At 42.7% G+C, this 21,618-nt stretch overlaps 1 protein-coding gene across 2 annotated transcripts in view; it reads left to right on the top strand.

Moving 5' to 3' along the window:
* The window catches only part of PPP3CA (protein phosphatase 3 catalytic subunit alpha), a 345,008-nt gene that overhangs the window by 252,979 nt on the left and 70,411 nt on the right, over nt 1-21,618 (top strand). For both annotated transcript variants that reach the window (XM_038399269.2, XM_038399270.2), the window contains exon 6: nt 7,538-7,677. In XM_038399269.2, the coding sequence (XP_038255197.1) occupies nt 7,538-7,677 (140 nt within the window). The remainder of the gene's footprint in view (nt 1-7,537; nt 7,678-21,618) is intronic.

Genomic DNA, 21,618 nt, shown 5'->3' with positions numbered 1-21,618 from the left:
AGAGAGAGAGAGAGAGAGAGAAATATGTTGCTTATATTTCAGTTTACTTGGAAGGCCTTCAGGTGCAAGAGTGAGGGAGCCATGTGTGATGCTTTGGGGCTTCACCCAGATCAGTTAAGGGGTTGTGTCACCGGGTGCCCTGTAACCAGATGACACTAAACTGGGAGGAGTTGTAGATATGCTGGAGGGTAGGGATAGGGTACAGAGGGACCTAGACAAATTGGACGATTGGGCCAAAAGAAATCTGATGAGGTTTAACTAGGAGAAGTGCGGAGTCCTGCACTTAGGACGGAAGAATCCCATGCACTGCTACAGACTAGGGACCGAGTGGCTAGGCAGCAGTTCTGTAGAAAAGGACCTAGGGGTTACAGTGGATGAGAAGCTGGATATGAGTCAACAGTGTGCCCTTGTTGCCAAGAAGGCTAACAGCATTTTGGGCTGTAAAAGTAGGAGCATTGCCAGCAGATCGAGGGACGTGATCGTTCCCCTCTATTCGGCATTGGTGAGGCCTCATCTGGAGTACTGTGTCCAGTTTTGGGCCCCCACTACAAGAAGGATGTGGAAAAATTGGAACAAGTCCAGCGGAGGGCAACAAAAATGATTAGGGGACTGGAACACATGACTTATGAGGAGAGGCTGAGGGAACTGGGATTATTTAGTCTGCGGAAGAGAAGAATGAGGGGGGATTTGATAGCTGCTTTCAACTACCTGAAATGGGGTTCCGAGGAGGATGGATTTAGACTGTTCTCAGTGGTAGCAGATGACGGAACAAGGAGTAATGGTCTCAAGTTGCAGTGGGGGAGGTTTAGGTTGGATGTTAGGAAAAACTTTTTCACTAGGAGGGTGGTCAAGTACTGGAATGGGTTACCTAGGGAGGTGGTGGAATCTCCTTCTTTAGAGGTTTTTAAGGTCAGGCTTGACAAAGCCCTGGCTGGGATGATTTAGTTGGGAATTGGTCCTGCTTTGAGCAGGGGGTTGGACTAGATGACCTCCTGAGGTCCCCCATCTCCCCTGCAGTGCTCAGCCCCTCTCACTGTAGCATTCACAAACCTTATCAAGTTTGCTACTCCTTTAAAGAGACAGTACACAGCACCTGCCTGTTAGTTTGGCCGAGGATTTTATTCTTCAGTTCGAAACAGTGCACTGAAATGGTTTTGTAATAAAACAAGATTGTTTTGTGGCAGAGCACCGGCTTTGCCTCGGTGGGTCCTGCGCTTCTAGGCGGTTAGGGTTTGCCTCAGAGGTTTGCTGTGACCCTCAGTGTAGCCTCTCTCCCCTCCGAGAGGCAAGGCTTACAGATTACTGAGTCACCTTCATCAGCCAGTCAACAGGTTTCATTCAAGAACCCTCTTTAGTCCCAGTCTTCCTACTCAGGGAGCATTATTGTAGAGCTGTGGGAGGGTGGGGTTAGGGGGGACCCTGGGTCCGCCCTCTTCTACAGGTTCCAGCCCAGGGACCCTAATTGGCAAAGGAAACGTGTAATTTTCCTATACTACTGGAGCTTTAGCCCTTCCCTGGAATACTTCCCCAAATGGCACCTCCTAGCACCCTCATTGGTACCTGACCACGTTTGTTCTCCTGGGTCTTTTACTGCGCACCTTCTTTCTCCCAGTCTTCCCACAACACACTTTCCTGCTCCCAGCTCCTACCAGCCAGCCTCTCTGAAGGGGCTTCCTTTTAAACTACTCCCAGATGATTCTAAATGGGCTTCAGGTGATCTGATTAGCCTGTTTCCTTTGATTGTTTCTAATCAGTTTTTAATTGGTTCCAGGTGTCTTATGGAGTCTGCCTGACTTAATTGCTTCTAGCACCTTCCTGACTTCTCTGGGGTAGCCCCTGCCCAGGTCACTCAAGAAACAGAAAACTATTCATCCAGTGTTTTCTCCTTCTACCAGACTCCTGCACCCAACCGGTTTGGGTCTGTCACAGTTTATTAACAAAGAACAGGTATTTAAGTGATACCAAGTAGAAAGAATTGAAATAGAAATGGTTACAAACAAAGTAAAAATACGCTTCCAAGGGCACACTTGCAAAGTTACAGCACCGCTCAGAGAGCGCTGAAGGAAAACCGCTGTTGTGTGTTCTCACTGACGGCTGTCTGCGCAATAGCATGCTCACACTTGCGGCGCTATTTGGAGCGGTGCACTCTGGGCAGCTATCCCACAGAGCACCTCTTTCTCTTTTGTCGCTAAGACTTGTGGGAAAGGCAGAAGGGGTCACGGGGCATCCTGGGTCCTGTCCCAATGCCCCGTGATGCAGTGCTTCAGATCCCAGCAATCCCTGTGCTTCTGTCCGCATTTGGCACCATCTTTCAATGGTTTGTATACTGCACGCCCTGCCCTGCCTCGTTCAGAATGTAATGCAGGAATGGATCTCATGCTGGTGACCAGTATGCTACGTACACTGACCAACACATCACGAGTGGCAGTGGAGTTATTCCTTAAACTACAAAGGTAGGAGGAGCGTGACATTGATCTCGCCAGGCATACTAGCTACAACACGAGATAGCTTTGTAGCATTCCCGGAGGTGCTGACCACAGTGGAACGCTGCTTTTGGGCTGCGGAAACGAGCACTGAGTGGTGGGATCACATCGTCATGCATGTCTGGGATGGTGAGCAGTGGCTGCAGAACTTTCGCATGAAGAAAGCCATGTTTATGGAACTGTATGATGAGCTCTCCCCAGCCCTGCGGTGAAAGGACACGAGAATGGGAGCTGCTTTGCCATTGGAGAAGCACGTGGCGATTGCACTGTGGAAGCTGGCTATTCCAGACTGTTACCAATCAGTCGCTAAACAGTTTGGAGCGGGAAAGTCGACTGTTGGAGTCGTATTGATGGAAGTGTGCAGGGCCATTAATCTCATCCTGCTCCAAAAGACCATAACTCTGGGTAACGTGGATGGCTTTGCACTCATGGGCTTCCCTAACTGCAGAGGGGCGATCGATGGCATGCACATTCCAATTCTGGCACCAGACCACCTAGCCACCAAGCACATTAATCGCAAGGGGTATTTCTCAGTGATTCTCCAGGTGCTTGTGGATCTCCATGGGTATTTCACAGACGTTAACACAGGCTTGTCCGGAAAGGTGCATGATGCACGCATCTTTCGGAACACTGGCCTGTTCAAGAAGCTGCAAGCAGGGACTTTCTTCCCTGACCAGAAGATCACCGTATGGGAAGTAGAAATGCCCATTGTGATCCTGGGAGACCCCGCCAACCCCTTAATGCTGTGGCTCATGAAGCCAAACATACGGCAACTTGACAGCAGCAAGGAGCGGTTCAACAACAGGCTGAGCAAGTGCAGAATGACTGTGGAGTGTGCATTTGGCCATTTGAAAGCCTATTGGCGATGCCTATATGGGAAGCTGGACATGGCCGATGACAATATTCCTATGCTTATAGCCGTGTGCTGTACGCTCCATAATATTTGTGAAGGGAAGGGTAAAGGCTTCACTCAGGGCTGGACCACAGAGTCTCAGCGTCTGGAGGCTGAGTTTGAACAGCCAGAAACTAGGGCTATTAGAGGGGCACAGCGCGGGGCCATAAGGATCAGGGATGCTTTGAGGCAGCAATCCGAAGCTGAAAGCCACTAATATTTGTTGCTATGCTCAGGATTGCAGTGTTTGTAATGCTAGGAGGTGATTGGTGCACATGATGCAAGAAGGGACCTTAACATAATTGTATGTTGCTTTGCAATGCTCTTTTTGCTTTCACTTAATAGAATAAAGATTGCTTTCAAACCAACACAATTATTTTATTGAAAGACAACAACCAGAGGAGAGAGTCAAACGAAAAAAATCAGCAGGGAAGATGATGGGAGAAGGGAAGGTCTCAAGAGGAGGAGGGGTCCCAGGTTGGCTACAGATTTGTGTATGTTCCGGGATCATACCTAACCTTCTCCTTTGGAGTACGATGCAGAGGGTGCTGGACTTCAGCAGGGCCAAACTGAAGAAGGATGATATTGAGTGCAGTGGGTAGTGGGAGTCCACTAGGTAGGTGTTCCACAGCTCCTTCACTTTGACCCTGCACTGCATTGTGTCCTGGTCATGGCCCCTTTCTATCATGCATCTAGAAATCTGTCCATAGGTATCGGAATTCCTATGGCTGGAGCGCAGTTGGGACTGGACAGCCTCCTCTCCCCAAATGCTGATGAGGTTCAGGAGCTCGGAATTGCTCCAAGCGGGGGATCCCCTGGTGCGTGGAGCAGGCATGGCCACCTGGAAAGATGCGCTGAGACCACTACACGCGTCACCAAGCAAACAGGAAGGGGACTTTTAAATTTGCAAAAGAATGTATGGGGGTGGGGCTGACGCTTGGTCACCTGAGGGCAGGGCAGTAGAGTTCAAACTGATGACCAGAGAGGTGAGAACAGGCATTCTGAGACACCTCTCGGAGGCCAATCACAGCGCTGTAATCACCATGGTGTCTACCTGGCACTGCGGCATTGTAGCCCTGGCGCAAAAAGCTCTATGCCTCTCGCCGGGGTGGTTTTTTTTTAGAGTGCTGCATCTGCGCTTTAAGTGGCTTGGCAGTGTGTACACCTTGGGAGTTACAGTGCTCAAAGCTGGTTTACGGCACACAAACTTGCCAGTGTAGATGGGACCTAAGACTAAAATCCACTTGACAAACTAGAGTCTTTTGTCCAAAGACGTTTTCTCACCGTGGTCACTCTTGCAACGTGGCTGGCCAGTCCTTAGCCAGGATCCAATATAGAGCCCAAAGTGCTTGGTTTCTTTGCCTTCTCAGGTGAAGGATGACAAATGGGCTTTTTGCCTCAGTTTATGTTTTGCCAAAGTGTATTGACCCTGTTTCAAAAGGCAGGAAGGCTTCTTATGGGTGCAGGCTGCATCTCCTGTTGAGATTAAGTGATCAGCTTCCGCCCACTTGCTTGTCTGATGGCTTTGTTTTACCTTGCATGTAAATATGCTTTTCATTGTATTAGGTCACATCTTGCTTAATTTACACAGGAGGCACAGTCAAGGCTTTGAACAGACATTCCTTTGTCTAGGACAGGCTGAATTCATGCTCTGCCTCCCAAACACCTCTTAAGAACATATTTCCAGCATACATCTGTAACTTTTTGTATACAGTCTGTACATGTATTATACCATGATTTTAAGGATCAGCGTGTGACCAGCTTACACATTTGAGATGCATACTATGAAGCAGTGAGTGTTTCAGGCTTGATATAAGTTACAATATGGGGATCCCTCTGCCAGTTGGCATTCAGGGGCTCCCAGAGTCACACCTCCCTTCTTATAATGCTGCAGGAGGGTTAGCCACTGGCTGAACTTTAGACCTATTACTGATCCTTCTTTCCTGTCTGAGAGAATAGAACCTTCTTTCCTGGCTGGGAAAGAACCTGTTTCTCTTTGTTTGATCACAGACTTCAAAGCATAATATCAGTAAGTATTCATAATTCCTCATATAGTGTTAACGCATACATTTCAGAATATCGTCAATCACCAGTGGTCCCTGGCTTTCATAAAAGATCTTACTTGATATTCTTTTATATAGTACAATAATGTAACGTACAATCAGTTCATTCAGTTGCTTATTTTTTATGGTTCAGACCCCTTGTTCTTCCCTCTGGGATGTCTGGACCCTGATTGTCATACAAGAAAAATATATACATATTTCAACCTGTGGAAGCTTAGCCTGCAGACAGACAGCTTTAACAAAATGAGACAGAAGATCAGATCTGTCTAAATCTGACTGTCCCTTTAGTGGTGCTGCATCAGTCCAGCGAAGGAAGTATTAATGCAACAACCAATCACTACCATAGTGGTGTATTAGAGATGTAGAAACATGATTAGCTTACACAGAGATGAATAGGCTCCCAAAATGAAAACATCTCCAATATTTTTAACATTTCAGGTGAGGTATGTTACATTGAAACAGATACTAAACTATATTTAAGTATCTTGTTAGATTTTGTTTTTAAACCTCATAAAGGTTTATGAAGACAGGCCTTACGCTGTTTAAATACCATAATTCCATTGTTACCTATTTTTTAGTCAAGGGAGATTCCCCCCCCCCCAGTAATACAGCTCTGAAAGAAATCTTATACCGTATTTTATATTACAGATGTGTACATTGAAACCATTTAAAATTTAATATTTTTCATTTTACATTTAAAACTTAGGGATTTTCACATGTGTAACACTTGTTGAAGGGGCTTGCTAAATAAAAATACACAATTTTCTTCATTCTTTGAAGCTACTAAATAAATTATTATAATAGCCAGAATTACTTTGTATCATGGTGAGAAATGTATACACTGGTAGTAGCTTTTTCATTTACACCAATTTGATTAAAACATTATCTGCATTTTAATTAATGAATGTAAAGCTGTATTTACAAGCTAAAGTTTTGATTAAACAAAAATCCTCTCTGCCTAAAAATTCATTGTTTTCACAGCATAGTAAAATGGTAGGTTAAAATTGTTTAATGCTTAAATTTCAGGTTAGGGTCATTAACATTTTCAGAATTCTTTTCATTAACAAGTCTATTCATCCTTGGCAATTAGCAGGTTTTTTCATAATTATGCATGTGTGTTATTTTATTTTGATGTATTATAGTTAGAAAGGCATGAATTATTTAGAGATCTGAAACAAGTTAGAAGTGTGGGTTTGCGACGAATATTTCATGTGAAGGTAGAAATTTAGAGGCCTTCTCTTATTAAAAATTTTTTAATTGAGTGTGGAAAAAATGAAACATCACTTACTGCCTTTTGCTTCCAAGAAAGAGTGGAGAATTTGATAGACTTGTCAGACTGATTTATAAACGTATCTTTTACAGAGTTCTTATATATAGTTTTTGTGCTGAAAAATATCAATTTTTAATGTTTCTCCTAGTTTTTTATGCTTTGTCTTGTTTGCAGTATGACTGTATAATTTTTCTAATTTTTAACAGATTGTCTGAAAGAAAGAGGGATTCTTTGCTGCAGTTAAATAAGGTTAAAGTAGAAGTTAATGAAAGCTATGATAGTATCGCAGCAAGATGCTACAGTGCAGAGACATTGCCTCAGTACTTTAAAATTTGATATTAGATATATTTTAATTGAAAGAAATTTGTTCCAGTATGACTATTGTCATTTTCCCTTAACAAGTTCCTAGCTTCTTTAGTCAAGTTTCATGATGGATGAGTGGTCCTAAATTACAGCAGGTCACCCAATATTTGTCCAGGGCAGGGCAGGAACGAAAGAGTCGCACTTCAATTGCACAGAATAAATCAAAATGTATCTGCCCTCCTTCTCTTTTAAATGCAGAGATATGACTCACTTATGGTGTAGGTGCCAGCTCCATTGTCATCCAAGTATCCACAATATTAAAGATGAGAGCAGCTGGGACCCAAATTGTGTATGCTGTGGGCCTCAATTTCGCAGCCCCTGAAATACAGGCTTTCACTAATGTGTTTTATATGGATGTTTTCTGGATGCCTACTATTAACAAATTACTATTCAATCTATGTATATTTTTTTAACTTCCTAAATAATAAAGTGTAAAAAGTTAGTATTTCTGTCTTATTTTTCTTAGTTAGATCGATTCAAGGAACCACCTGCATATGGACCTATGTGTGATATCCTGTGGTCAGATCCCCTAGAGGACTTTGGAAATGAGAAGACTCAGGAACATTTTACTCACAACACAGTTAGGGGGTGTTCATACTTCTACAGGTAGGGTCACTTTATTAATTAATGATTCTCTACCAACTAGATGAACTACTTGGAATCATGGATGTTATGTGCTTGCTTGCAATTTGCATCGTTCTTCTCATCATAATAGTGTGTGTATGGGAGTGGGGCCTATATTGTTGCATGGGCTTTCTTTTATTTTCAGTTCTTTGTTTGCCATTGTTGAATTGCTCTACAATTTCTGGAAATAATGTTGACTTTTTAATTCGAGAAGTTTTAAGATAGGTTTGAATGAGGAATGTTGGTTATTGAAAGATCTCACCATCCACTGTGCTGAAATGATGATAGAGAGTTGATACGAAATGCATGCGGCTCCTAAACTTAAGACTTTATACTAGGAATCTGACATAGTTGTGATAATTTAAGTTTAGGACTAAATACTTTGCTGCTTTGGTCAACTTCTGAGCTGAGCAAATAATTTAGTCAATGAATCTGCTCTATATCTATAAGCAATTGTGATTTTTCTCAAATATTTTGCAAACTTTTAACACTGTCAATTTGATTGTGAATAGTTCTCTGTGAGAAATTCATGATATGAGTGTTGGTTAATCGTGGTTGGTCAGATACAGTACAGGATATTATTTTTCTTCCCTGGCCGAATGAGTGCACCAGCACTTCTGGTGCACTTGTCCATGGTTTTGAACTTAAATTTTGATTTCTGTGCATACAGCTTTGAAATTGGCTTTCCAGGAATGTTCATGCCAGTGAAACTTAAGTGTGCAACTATTCCTGGAAGGTGACTGCAAAAGGGGTACAAATGCAGCCAAAGCCAGTTCATTTGAAAATCAGAGTGAATATTTGAAGAAAAATATTTTCGGTGCTTTCTCAGCTCTAATCCTCCTATTCCCTTCTTGGAGAGTTCTTCTTTCCTGTTCTTACACAAGGTGGGGCGGGTGTCTTTTTCCCCACTCCTAGCCTGTTTAAGGTGGCCAGTGGAATCTTATTCTCTCTCCTTATGAAGAGAAGGGTGCCTTGTTAGGGGTTCTGTCTCTCCATTTCCCTTTCCATGGTGTGTAATGGGCCACAAAAATACCACATCCTCTGTCAGAGCAGGTGCTTTGCTAACTATATATTTGTTCTCAGCATCAGACCTTATGGCATGGAGTATTCTTGGAAGCATTTTTCTACCGAAAATAGTCTAAAGAAATGCTTTTGAGATTGTCCTGTTGAAACTTTCAAGACCCTGTACTTCAAGCCTCTGGGTAATCCATGGTATTTGGGTCTTCATTTTTCTGTCATGTCACCAATGCCATGACCACTGGGCTTCGATTCTGAGAACTTCTTTTTTGTGAAACTCTCATGTTGTGCTCCAGTAGCATTAATTCTCTAGGTGCAGCTTAGAACATGAATATATCAGTGACAAAACTTGGCAGAAGGAGAAAGTGGTAGTATGAATGGTGTATTTCATTTAAACTTTACCAGGAGATGGATGGGATTTCCCTACTCAGATGACTGTTAATTGAAATGAAAGGTTTCAGAGTAGCAGCCGTGTTAGTCTGTATTCGCAAAAAGAAAAGGAGTACCCGTGGCACCTAGTCTCTAAGGTGCCACGGGTACTCCTTTTCTTTTTTTAATTGAAATGAAAGGTTCCATATCCTGGCTGACCAGTTTCACTTCACCCCAGCGTTAGCAGTGTCCAAGCTTGGGCTTTCCAAAGAAGCTCAATGGGAGTTTGGCACTCAGTTCCCATAAGTTCCTTTGAAAACCCTTTTTCAAACATAATTCCCATCTCACAGCTGTGCAGTGAATTGGTAGCCTCAGTCCATATCTAAAAGCCACAGCCAGGATCCTTTGTGGCAAAGAGGTGAAAGATGGATTGCACTATGGAAACTAAATTCCAATCCCGCCCAGTGTGTAACCCTAGAGCCAGGGTGGGCCAGTATCAGAAAGGTTGAACTGCTGCTGCCCTTGCTGTTCTGGTTCTGTGATTAACTGATGCTGCAGTCTTCATGTCTATAAATTCTGACACTACCCAGAACTACTATATTCATACAGATGTCTTGCTTTTAGAGAGGATCAGCCCAAATGCAGATGGGTCTGGGTCTTTTGGGGTCTTTTTGTTCTGTGTTTGATTAGTGCTTAACACAACGGGGTCTTAGTCCGTGACTTGGACTCCTTGGCACTACTGCAATACAAAAGGAATAATAATAATTCCCATGTGACCTGTGATGGTTCCTGGGGATACCCAGGGTTGTGAGGCACCTCACCATCTCCTGTCCTTACCATGAGGAAACCTTGTCTGTGCCTGTCCGGGTCATCTCCCTGACTCCACCAGCTACTGGCAACAAAATCACATCCCTCCAGGCCTAATCAAGCTCTATTACAACCAGGTTTGGCTGAGATTTTCCATTCATGAAGCAACCCCACTGTCAGCTTACTTCCTAGGTGAAAGATGCAGAGTTTGTCTCTGTCTCTACAGTTTTAATCCAAAAATCCATTCTGATGACTTATAAACAGGATGACAACCCTCCCCCCTCTCCGCAAGTTGATTTTTCCTGTGTGGTTCTTTCTTGTTTTTTACAATCTCTTGATTAACATTCAGCTCAGACTCTAGGCAGGCTTCCATTGCGAAGCAGACAGTACGCACATGACCAGACAAAGAGGGATAGGCATCTCTTCCCTCCTGCCTGACAGGAGTAGGTGGATCATCTTACGGTGACCTGCCTTAACTCATAGACCTTCAGAACATGATTTTCAGTGTATATACGTAACTCATGTATTAGTATATACATTTCGTAATTATTATGATGACCAGTGTGACACAGGCTTTCATTAGAGACCTTACATGACACTTTGTGGTGAACTAGTATGTAAATACCAGACTCTCAGACACCGATCCTCTTATGCACCCCTCTGCCAATTGGCACCAAGAGGTCCCTGGGTCACACTGACCTTTTTAAACAATTGTGAAATGTTACTCCACATGGGTAAGCGAGCTGTCACGCAGATTAACAATCTATAGTTTTCACTTTTTGTTTCAGATCAAAATTTCTCAAATTTGATGTAAAATTTCTCCCCTAGGATAAGATGTAGATATTGTGACAAGGTTGGGCCAGATGGCTACAGGAGAGTAACAAAAGGCAGATACATTAGCCCCAGGTTAAGTAGGTCCCTTTTCCCTGGGTAAGGTAACAGGGAAGGTTCCAGAACAATCAGGAACCTTCTGGAGACAATTAAGACAGGCTGATTGGCTGCAGGTGTTTTAATCAAAAAGCTGCTAGAATCAATTAAGGCAGGCTAATCAGGGCACCTGGGTTAAAAAAAAGGAGCTCACTTCAGTTTGTGGTGTGCATGTAAGGAGCTGGGAGCAAGAAGCGCTAGGAGCTGAGAGTGAGAACGCGAACTGTTGGAGGATTGAGGAGTATAAGCATTCTCTGACACCAGGAGGAAGGTCCTATGGTAGGATAAAGAACGTGTTGGGAGGAGGCTATGGGGAAGTAGCCCAGGGAGTTGTCGCTGTCGCAAAGCTGTTCCTGGAGGCACTCTAGACAGCTGCATTCCACAGGGCCCTGGGCTGGAATCTGGAATAGGGGGCGGGCCCAGATTCCCCCCAAACTTCCCAACTCCTGGTCTGACACAGGAAGAGTTAACCTGGATTGTGGGTTCACGAAAACAGCCAAACTGAGGGGTGCCATGAAGCTCCAAGGCGAGGAAATCCGCCAATAAGTGCAAGACCCATCAAGGTAGAGGAGGAACTTTGTCACAATATTGATATATATTTATTAAAATTTCAGTAAAGTCTTGCTCCTATTGTTTGAAGAGAGAAAAATAGTACCAATTGGGAAGATAACTTTCAACATGTTATAAGAGCAATTCTTTAATTTTCTTTGTTGGTTATGAATTTCTTCTTGGGACTCAGCCTATTTCATGCTGAACTTTCCAACCCCCAGCCTTGTTAGGAATATAAAGTTGCAGAAGAACACACCTAGGCTCTGGCTACTCTGATATCCTGGCTTCAACAATGCTAAATGTTCTAAGTAGTGGTGAAAATTACTAATACGGTGCCTAATTGTGCAGTACTATACAATGGAAAGGAAACTTCTTCCCAACACAAGCAGGTGTCATCTGTATCCAAGCTAGTGTAATGGTAGTTACCATTCCTGTAACTTTGTCACAAGCATTTAATTCTTTTTTGATGTTTAAGCCCGGTGATAACCTGTGGCAGTAAATTTCTTATGAAAGTTATGGGCTGTGTCAAATTTTACCTGTGTTTTGTTGCAGCTTTCCAAGAAGAAGTGAGAATCTCTCCAAAACACCAACTTCACAGTTACAAAAACATGGTTTTAGATTCTGTAGTCACTACCCCCAATCTCACAGATTCATATTTCAGAAGAGTCTGTACCCTTCAATTATGTCTATGCTGCATCTGGGAGCGAGCATCCCAGCCCAGGTAGACAGACTCGTGCTATCTCGACTCAAGCTAGCATGCTAAAAATATAGTGTGAATGTTGCAGCTTCAGCAAAGATTTGAGCTAGCCACTAGAGCTCAAAGCCCAGGGTCAGGTGGGCTTGAGACCGAGTTGCTGCCCATGCCACAACAGTCACACTGCTATTTTTAGCCGAGCTAGTATGAGTTTGTCTACCTGAGTTGGGAGGCTCACTCTGAGCCTCAGTGTAGACATATCCTTCCAGGTCCCTTTCTAAACCTCTTTGTGTGTTTGAAGAATGTGACTGTGTTCTAGTGCTCAATATCAGTTTTTAACAGAACTAGTTTTCTGGATTCCTCATTGTAAATCTAATTTGTACAAAAGTTCCACTTTGGCTGCAAAGGCCAGGGATGGAAATTGAACAATAAAAGTCAAGAAGAATTCAAAGATGTGTGAGCCCAATAATTTCTTCTAGGTTATTAAGAAATGTTCATTGATGATAGGAAATAATATTTAAATAAATGTGAATTTCTTACAACTTATTTGCTAAAATGTCAATTTCAAGTGACCTTTCTGTGATTTAAGATTATTTCCCACAGTGAAATAACATGAGATAGATGACCTTAGCAATTAATGTAGCTTTGTAGCCCAGTAAATCTACTATATTCAGCCAAACGCTGTGCACTTATCAAGCCTTTAGTCATCTTAGGAAATGATTTCAATGCGCATGAAAAAGTTGAAAGAGATAAATTTACAGTAGCCTAATAATCTTTCTTTCCACATTTATTAAGTGGACAAATGGTTAAAACTGCTCAACATTCTCCTTTAGAAAATCTCAAGTGTAAAAGATCTTAAAATCACTCCAGCCAACATTGTCAAACGACGGTGTCTATAACTCAGGACTTAAATCCACTTATGTGGAAAAAGGCAAAGTTGAGTTGACTTTTTTGCAGAGTTGCTGAGCACCTGCAGTTCCCTCGGCAAAGGGGACGTTTAATAAATATTTTGCATCCAACAAATTTTTGTATGTTGGTTAATGTGTGGTTTTTAGAAACTGTGGAAACATGAATGGAAAGTAGCTACTGTGACATTGTAGCCACAAATACAGAAAGCCCTTAAATGTTAAATATGTTGCATTTTGCATCTTTTAACACCCTCTTCTTCCTTCTCCAAAAAACAGCTACTAATGTGATTTATTTTCTTCTGTGCCTTCTAAACTTTCAGCATATATGTCTTCTTCAGGCCTTGTCAAGTTAGCTAATGTCAGCTGAAGAGAAATGAAAGTACTGATTTAATGAGGTGTTACCTATGCAGACTAAAATTTATTCAAGTATTGTTTTTAAAAATGAATAAGTCATGGCCAGATTTCACCACCCTTACTCACACTGATAGTACCTCACTCTGTGAATAGTACTAAGTAAAAATGACAAAATCTGGCCTTAGCATCAATATTAGAGTTCCTAGTTTATATGAAAGCCTGGTATTCTATGTTTGTATATCTTTTCTGTACCTGTCAGTCAGTGACAAAATTTACATAATGCAATCCGGCATTAATATTGATGAATTGATGCTGTTTGGAAACATATACCTCAATTGTCCCTATGGGAGAAGAACAATTTCCTGTTTATTTAGCAAAATATTACTTTGGTTGGTTGTTTTTTTTTGTTTTTGTTTTGTTTGTTTTTTACGTATATGTATAGTCAGTTCTGTTGATGGTCCATCACATCTCCTATCTCATGCATAATTACAATATCACTTTCAAGTGTAACTCTGGGAGAGCTTATCTATTATCAGACAGCTGCAGCGGCACAGGAGCTAGCAAACAGAGCTCTAAACAGGGGAGTTTGAGTGGGAGTTCTTTTTTCAGAGTAGCAGCCGTGTTAGTCTGTATTCGCAAAAAGAAAAGGAGTACTTGTGGCACCTTAGAGACTAACAAATTTATTAGAGCATAAGCTTTCGTGAGCTACAGCTCACTTCATCGGATGCATTTGGTGGAAAAAACAGAGGAGAGATTTATATACACACACACAGAGGACATGAAACAATGGGTTTATCATACACACTGTAAGGAGAGTGATCACTTAAGATAAGCCATCACCCACAGCAGGGGGGGGAAAGGAGGAAAACCTTCCATGGTGACAAGCAGGTAGGCTAATTCCAGCAGTTAACAAGAATATCAGAGGAACAGTGGGGGGTGGGGTGGGGGGAGAAATACCATGGGGAAATAGTTTTACTTTGTGTAATGACTCATCCATTCCCAGTCTCTATTCAAGCCTAAATTAATTGTATCCAGTTTGCAAATTAATTCCAATTCAGCAGTCTCTCGTTGGAGTCTGTTTTTGAAGCTTTTTTGTTGAAGGATAGCCACTCTTAGGTCTGTGATCGAGTGACCAGAGAGATTGGAGTGTTCTCCAACTGGTTTTTGAATGTTATAATTCTTGACGTCTGATTTGTGTCCATTCATTCTTTTACGTAGAGACTGTCCAGTTTGGCCAATGTACATGGCAGAGGGGCATTGCTGGCACATGATGGCATATATCACATTGGTAGATGCGCAGGTGAACGAGCCTCTGATAGTGTGGCTGATGTGATTAGGCCCTATGATGGTATCCCCTGAATAGATATGTGGACAGAGTTGGCAACGGGCTTTGTTGCAAGGATAGGTTCCTGGGTTAGTGGTTCTGTTGTGTGGTGTGTGGTTGCTGGTGAGTATTTGCTTCAGATTGGGGGGCTGTCTGTAAGCAAGGACTGGTCTATCTCCCAAGATCTGAGAGAGCGATGGCTCGTCCTTCAGGATAGGTTGTAGATCCTTGATGATGCGTTGGAGAGGTTTTAGTTGGGGGCTGAAGGTGATGGCTAGTGGCGTTCTGTTGTTTTCTTTGTTGGGCCTGTCCTGTAGTAGGTGACTTCTGGGTACTCTTCTGGCTCTGTCAATCTGTTTCTTCACTTCAGCAGGTGGGTATTGTAGTTGTAGGAATGCATGATAGAGATCTTGTAGGTGTTTGTCTCTGTCTGAGGGGTTGGAGCAAATGCGGTTATATCGTAGCGCTTGGCTGTAGACAATGGATCGAGTGGTATGATCTGGATGAAAGCTAGAGGCATGTAGGTAGGAATAGCGGTCAGTAGGTTTCCGATATAGGGTGGTGTTTATGTGACCATCGCTTATTAGCACCGGAACCTATCCTTGCAACAAAGCCCGTTGCCAACTCTGTCCACATATCTATTCAGGGGATACCATCATAGGGCCTAATCACATCAGCCACACTATCAGAGGCTCGTTCACCTGCACATCTACCAATGTGAAATATGCCATCATGTGCCAGCAATGCCCCTCTGCCATGTACATTGGCCAAACTGGACAGTCTCTACGTAAAAGAATTAATGGACACAAATCAGACGTCAAGAATTATAACATTCAAAAACCAGTTGGAGAACACTTCAATCTCTCTGGTCACTCGATCACAGACCTAAGAGTGGCTATACTTCAACAAAAAAGCTTCAAAAACAGACTCCAACGAGAGACTGCTGAATTGGAATTAATTTGCAAACTGGATACAATTAACTTAGGCTTGAATAGAGACTGGGAATGGATGAGTCATTACACAAAGTACAACTATTTCCCCATGGTATTTCTCCCCCCACCCCACCCCCCACTGTTCCTCTGATATTCTTGTTAACTGCTGGAATTAGCCTACCTGCTTGTCACCATGGAAGGTTTTCCTCCTTTCCCCCCCCTGCTGTGGGTGATGGCTTATCTTAAGTGATCACTCTCCTTACAGTGTGTATGATAAACCCATTGTTTCATGTTCTCTGTGTGTGTGTATATAAATCTCTCCTCTGTTTTTTCCACCAAATGCATCCGATGAAGTGAGCTGTAGCTCACGAAAGCTTATGCTCTAATAAATTTGTTAGTCTCTAAGGTGCCACAAGTACTCCTTTTCTTTTAGTGGGAGTTCTGTTGGAGGAGAAGGTAGTTGTACTTGGTTTTGTATTTTTAGTATTTGTATTTGTGTGTGTGTAGGGGTTTTGTGCTGGGAGAGCAGCTGAGCCTGATTAGGGGGTGGGGCTTGGTGCTGAGAGAGCAGCTGAGCCCTGCCTAGGGGGTGGGGCTTCTGACTAGGGGCCCTATAAAGGTAGCCAGCCAGTCTTGCAGCGGCACAGGAGCTAGCAAACAGAGCTCTAAACAGGGGAGTTTGAGTGGGAGTTTGGAAGGGGGGTTTGGATTGTGCTTGTTTGGGGTTTGCTTTTGCTGGGGGGGTGGTCTTTTTGGTGTGGCTTGTGTTTCCCAGATTAACAGGATTTAGGTGGGAAGGAGATGACAGATACAGAGGAAGCTGTGGGAGTGACTCCTGCAGTGAAAGACACATTGAGGATGACTGGATGTGGAAGCTGTGGTATGTACATGATCCTGGAGGGGGGAACCGGTAAGAGTTTTGTCTGCATGAAATGCCGTCTGATAGAGCTGATGGAGGAAAAGATGCAGGTGGAAAGTCTGGTTGAGTTTAGGAAGGGGTTTGAGCAGATGATGGAGCAAAGATATGAGGTATCTGAAGGGAAAAGCTCAGACTCACGGATGGAAGCAGGGCTGGGGAATTTTGAGGAGAGACTGGATGAGGAAAGTGGTCAGTGGAAACATGTGACTCAAAGAACCAGGCAGAGGAAAAGACGGGCTAGTGAAGGAGAAATAGAGCTTAGGAACAGGTTTGCAGAGTTGGAAAATGAAGGGGCTCAGCAGGTAGTCGCTGAAGGTGGAAGGGTAAGGAAGAAGAGAAGAGAGGCTAGCCCTATAGAAAAAGGGGAAGAGTCAAGGGAGACTACACCAAATATGAGCCCCAGGAGGATACAGGATGGGTTGAAGAGAATTGTAAGGGAAAATAGGAATGGAAAGAACTTGCAGCCAGAGGGAACAGGGGAGAGACTGGAGAATAGCACTGTCACCAGGAAAAGGCAGGTCTATGTGATCGGGGACTCTTTATTGAGAAGAATAGACAGGCCTGTAACTAGAGCTGATCCTGAGAATAGAAGGGTGTGCTGTCTTCCAGGTGCTAAGATACGGGATGTAGACCTGAGGTTGAAAAGGATCCTCAAGGGAGCGGGAAAGAATCCCCTAATTATCCTTCATGTGGGAACAAATGATACAGCCAGATTCTCGCTGGAAAGTATCAAGGGAGACTATGCTAGGCTGGGGAAGACGCTTAAGGAAATTGAGGCTCAGGTGATCTTTAGCGGGATCCTTCCTGTTCCTAGAGAAGGGCAACAAAGGTGTGACAAGATTATGACTGTCAACAGATGGCTTAGGCAGTGGTGCTATAAGGAGGGCTTTGGGATGTATGGCCACTGGGAGGCATTCACGGACAGAGGTCAGTTCTCTCGGGATGGACTTCATTTGAGTAGGGAAGGAAATAGACTTCTAGGATCGAGGCTGGCACAACTGATAAAGAGAGCTTTAAACTAGGAATTGGGGGGAGATGGATGGGAGATGTCCAGAAAATCTCCACGCCAGATTTTAGCATTGAGAGGGAAGAAGATGAAGTAAGAAAGGATACAGCCATGGGTAGGAGAATGTATATAAGGAGCGAGGGCGGTGTGGATACTAGTCTAATAGGTTATACTGGCTGTAGAATGACTGTGCCTAATAGGGTACAAAATGTGAGCGAGGCCAAACAGCAAAAATTAAGATGTTTATACACCAATGCGAGGAGTCTAGGTAACAAAATGGAGGAACTAGAGCTACTGGTGCAGGAAGTGAAACCAGATATTATAGGGATAACAGAAACATGGTGGAATAGTAGTCATGACTGGACTACAGGTATTGAAGGGTATGTGCTCTTTAGGAAAGACAGAAACAAAGGTAAAGGGGGTGGAGTAGCATTGTATATCAACGATGAGTTAGAATGTAAAGAAATAAGAAGCGATGCAATGGATAAGACAGAGTCTGTCTGGGCAAAAATTACATTGGGGAAGAAAACTAGTAAAGCCTCTCCTGCGATAGTGCTTGGGGTGTGCTATAGACCTCCGGGATCTAATTTGGTTATGGATAGAGCCCTTTTTAATGTCTTTAATAAAGTAAATACTAATGGAAACTGCGTGATCATGGGAGACTTTAACTTCCCAGATATAGACTGGAGGACCAGTGCTAGTAATAATAATAGGGCTCAGATTTTCCTAGATGCGATAGCTGATGGATTCCTTCATCAAGTAGTTGCTGAACCGACTAGAGGGGATGCCATTTTAGATTTAATTTTGGTGAGTAGCGAGGACCTCATAGAAGAAATGGTTGTAGGGGACAATCTTGGCTCAAGTGATCATGAGCTAATTCAGTTCAAACTAAATGGAAGGATTAACAAAAATAAATCTGCAACTAGGGTTTTTGATTTCAAAAGGGCTGACTTTCAAAAATTAAGGCAATTAGTTAGGGAAGTGGATTGGACTGAAGAACTTATGGATCTAAAGGCAGTTGAGGCCTGGGATTACTTTAAATCAAAACTGCAGAAGCTATCGGAAGCCTGTATCCCAAGAAAGGGGAAAAAATTCATAGGAAGGAGTTGTAGACCAAGCTGGATGAGCAAGCATCTTAGAGAGGTGATTATGAAGAAGCAGAAAGCATACAGGGAGTGGAAGATGGGAGGGATCAGCAAGGAAAGCTACCTAATTGAGGTCAGAAGATGTAGGGATAAAGTCAGAGAGGCTAAAAGTCGAGTAGAGTTGGACCTTGCAAAGGGAATTAAAACCAATAGTAAAAGGTTCTATAGCCATATAAATAAGAAGAAAACTAAGAAGGAAGAAGTGGGGCCGCTTAACACTGAGGATGGAGCGGAGGTTAAAGATAATCTAGGCATGGCCCAATATCTAAACAAATACTTTACCTCAGTCTTTAATAAGGCTAAAGAGGATCTTGGGGATAATGGTAGCATGACAAATGGGAAGGAGGATATAGAGGTAGATATTACCATATCAGAGGTAGAAGCGAAACTGAAATAGCTTAATGGGACTAAATCGGGGGGCCCAGATAATCTTCATCCAAGAATATTAAAGGAATTGGCACCTGAAATTGCAAGCCCATTAGCAAGAATTTTTAATGAATCTGTAAACTCAGGAATAGTACCGAATGATTGGAGAATTGCTAATATAGTTCCTATTTTTAAGAAAGGAAAAAAAAGTGATCCGGGTAACTACAGGCCAGTTAGTTTGACATCTGTAGTATGCAAGGTCCTGGAAAAAATTTTGAAGGAGAAATTAGTTAAGGACATTGAAGTCAATGGTAAATGGGACAAAATACAACATGGTTTTACAAAAGGTAGATCGTGCCAAACCAACCTAATCTCCTTTTTTGAAAAAGTAACAGATTTTTTAGATAAAGGAAATGCAGTGGATCTAATTTACCTAGATTTCAGTAAGGCATTTGATACCGTGCCACATGGGGAATTATTAGTTAAATTGGAGAAGATGGGGATCAATATGAACATCAGAAGGTGGATAAGGAATTGGTTAAAGGGGAGACTGCAACAGGTCCTACTGAAAGGCGAACTGTCAGGTTGGAGGGAGGTTACCAGTGGAGTTCCTCAGGGATCGGTTTTGGGACCAATCTTATTTAATCTTTTTGTTACTGACCTTGGCACAAAAAGTGGGAGTGTGCTAATAAAGTTTGCAGATGATACAAAGCTGGGAGGTATTGCCAATTCGGAGAAGGATCGGGATATTATACAGGAGGATCTGGATGACCTTGTAAACTGGAGTAATAGTAATAGGATGAAATTTAATAGTGAGAAGTGTAAGGTTATGCATTTAGGGATTAATAACAAGAATTTTAGTTATAAGTTGGGGACGCATCAATTAGAAGTAACGGAAGAGGAGAAGGACCTTGGAGTATTGGTTGATCATAGGATGACTATGAGCTGCCAATGTGATACGGCTGTGAAAAAAGCTAATGCGGTTTTGAGATGCATCAGGAGAGGCATTTCCAGTAGGGATAAGGAGGTTTTAGTACCGTTATACAAGGCACTGGTGAGACCTCACCTAGAATACTGTGTGCAGTTCTGGTCTCCCATGTTTAAAAAGGATGAATTCAAACTGGAGCAGGTACAGAGAAGGGCTACTCGGATGATCCGAGGAATGGAAAACTTGTCTTATGAAAGGAGACTTAAGGAGCTTGGCTTGTTTAGCCTAACTAAAAGAAGGTTGAGGGGAGATATGATTGCTCTCTATAAATATATCAGAGGGATAAATATAGGAGAGGGAGAGGAATTATTTCAGCTCAGCACCAATGTGGACACAAGAACAAATGGGTATAAACTGGCCACCAGGAAGTTTAGACTTGAAATCAGACGAAGGTTTTTAACCATCAGAGGAGTGAAGTTTTGGAATAACCTTCCAAGGGAAGCAGTGGGGGCAAAAGATCTATCTGGTTTTAAGATTCTACTCGATAAGTTTATGGAGGAGATGGTATGATGGGATAATGGGATTTTGGTAAGTAATTTATCTTTAAATATTCAGGGTAAATAGGCCAAATCCCCTGAGATGGGATATTAGATGGATGGGATCGATTTACTATAGAAAATTCTTTCCTGGGTATCTGGCTGGTGAATCTTGCCCATGTGCTCAGGGTTTGGCTGATTGCCATGTTTGGGGTCGGGAGGGAGTTTTCCTCCAGGGCAGATTGGAGAGGCCCTGGAGGTTTTTTTGCCTTCCTCTGTAGCATGGGGCATGGTTGACTGGAGGGAGGCTTCTCTGCTCCTTGAAGTTTTGAACCATGATTTGAGGACTTCAATAGCTCAGACATGGGTGAGGTTTTTCATAGGAGTGGTGGGTGACATTCTGTGGCCTGCGCTGTGCAGGAGGTCGGACTAGATGATCAGAGTGGTCCCTTCTGACCTTGGTATCTATGAATCTATATTCACATGGTTCTGCGTAGGAAAGATTGGAAATATGGTAAGAGACCACCCTGGCTTACCCAGGAGATTTTCAATGGTCTGAAACTCAAAAAAGAGCCTTACAAAAAGTGGAAAGTAGGTGAAATTACAAAGGATGAATATAAAGAAATAACTCAAGTATGTAGGGACAAAATTAGAAAGGCCAAGGCACAAAACGAAATTAAATTAGCTAGAGACATAAAGGGTAACAAGAAGACATTCTACAAATACATTAGAAGCAAGAGGAGAAGACTTGCTTCTGTTATCATTTCCGGAATAACAACAGAAAATGTGGAAATGGCAGAAGTGCTAAATGACTTTTTTTGTTTCAATTTTCACCAAAAAGGTTGTTAGCTATTGGACGTCGAGCATAGTGAATGTCAGTGAAAATAAGGTAGGATCAAAGGCTAAAATAGGGAAAGAACAAGTTAAAAATTACTTAGATAAGTTAGATGTCTTCTAGTCGCCAGGGCCTGATGGAATGCATCCTAGAATACTCAAGGAGCTGACTGAGGCGATCTCTGTGCCATTAGCAATTATCCTCAAAAAGTCATAGGAAGATGTGGGAGATTCCAGAGGATTGAAGAAGTGCGAATATAGTGCCAATCTATAAAAAAGGGAAATAAACTGATTGGTCTTGATTGTTC

Source organism: Dermochelys coriacea, chromosome 4, assembly GCF_009764565.3.
Source record: "Dermochelys coriacea isolate rDerCor1 chromosome 4, rDerCor1.pri.v4, whole genome shotgun sequence".
In the NCBI taxonomy this organism is placed as follows: domain Eukaryota; kingdom Metazoa; phylum Chordata; order Testudines; family Dermochelyidae; genus Dermochelys; species Dermochelys coriacea.
The sequence above is the reverse complement of the archived record's forward strand: the minus strand, read 5'-3'. Positions and strand labels throughout refer to the sequence as shown.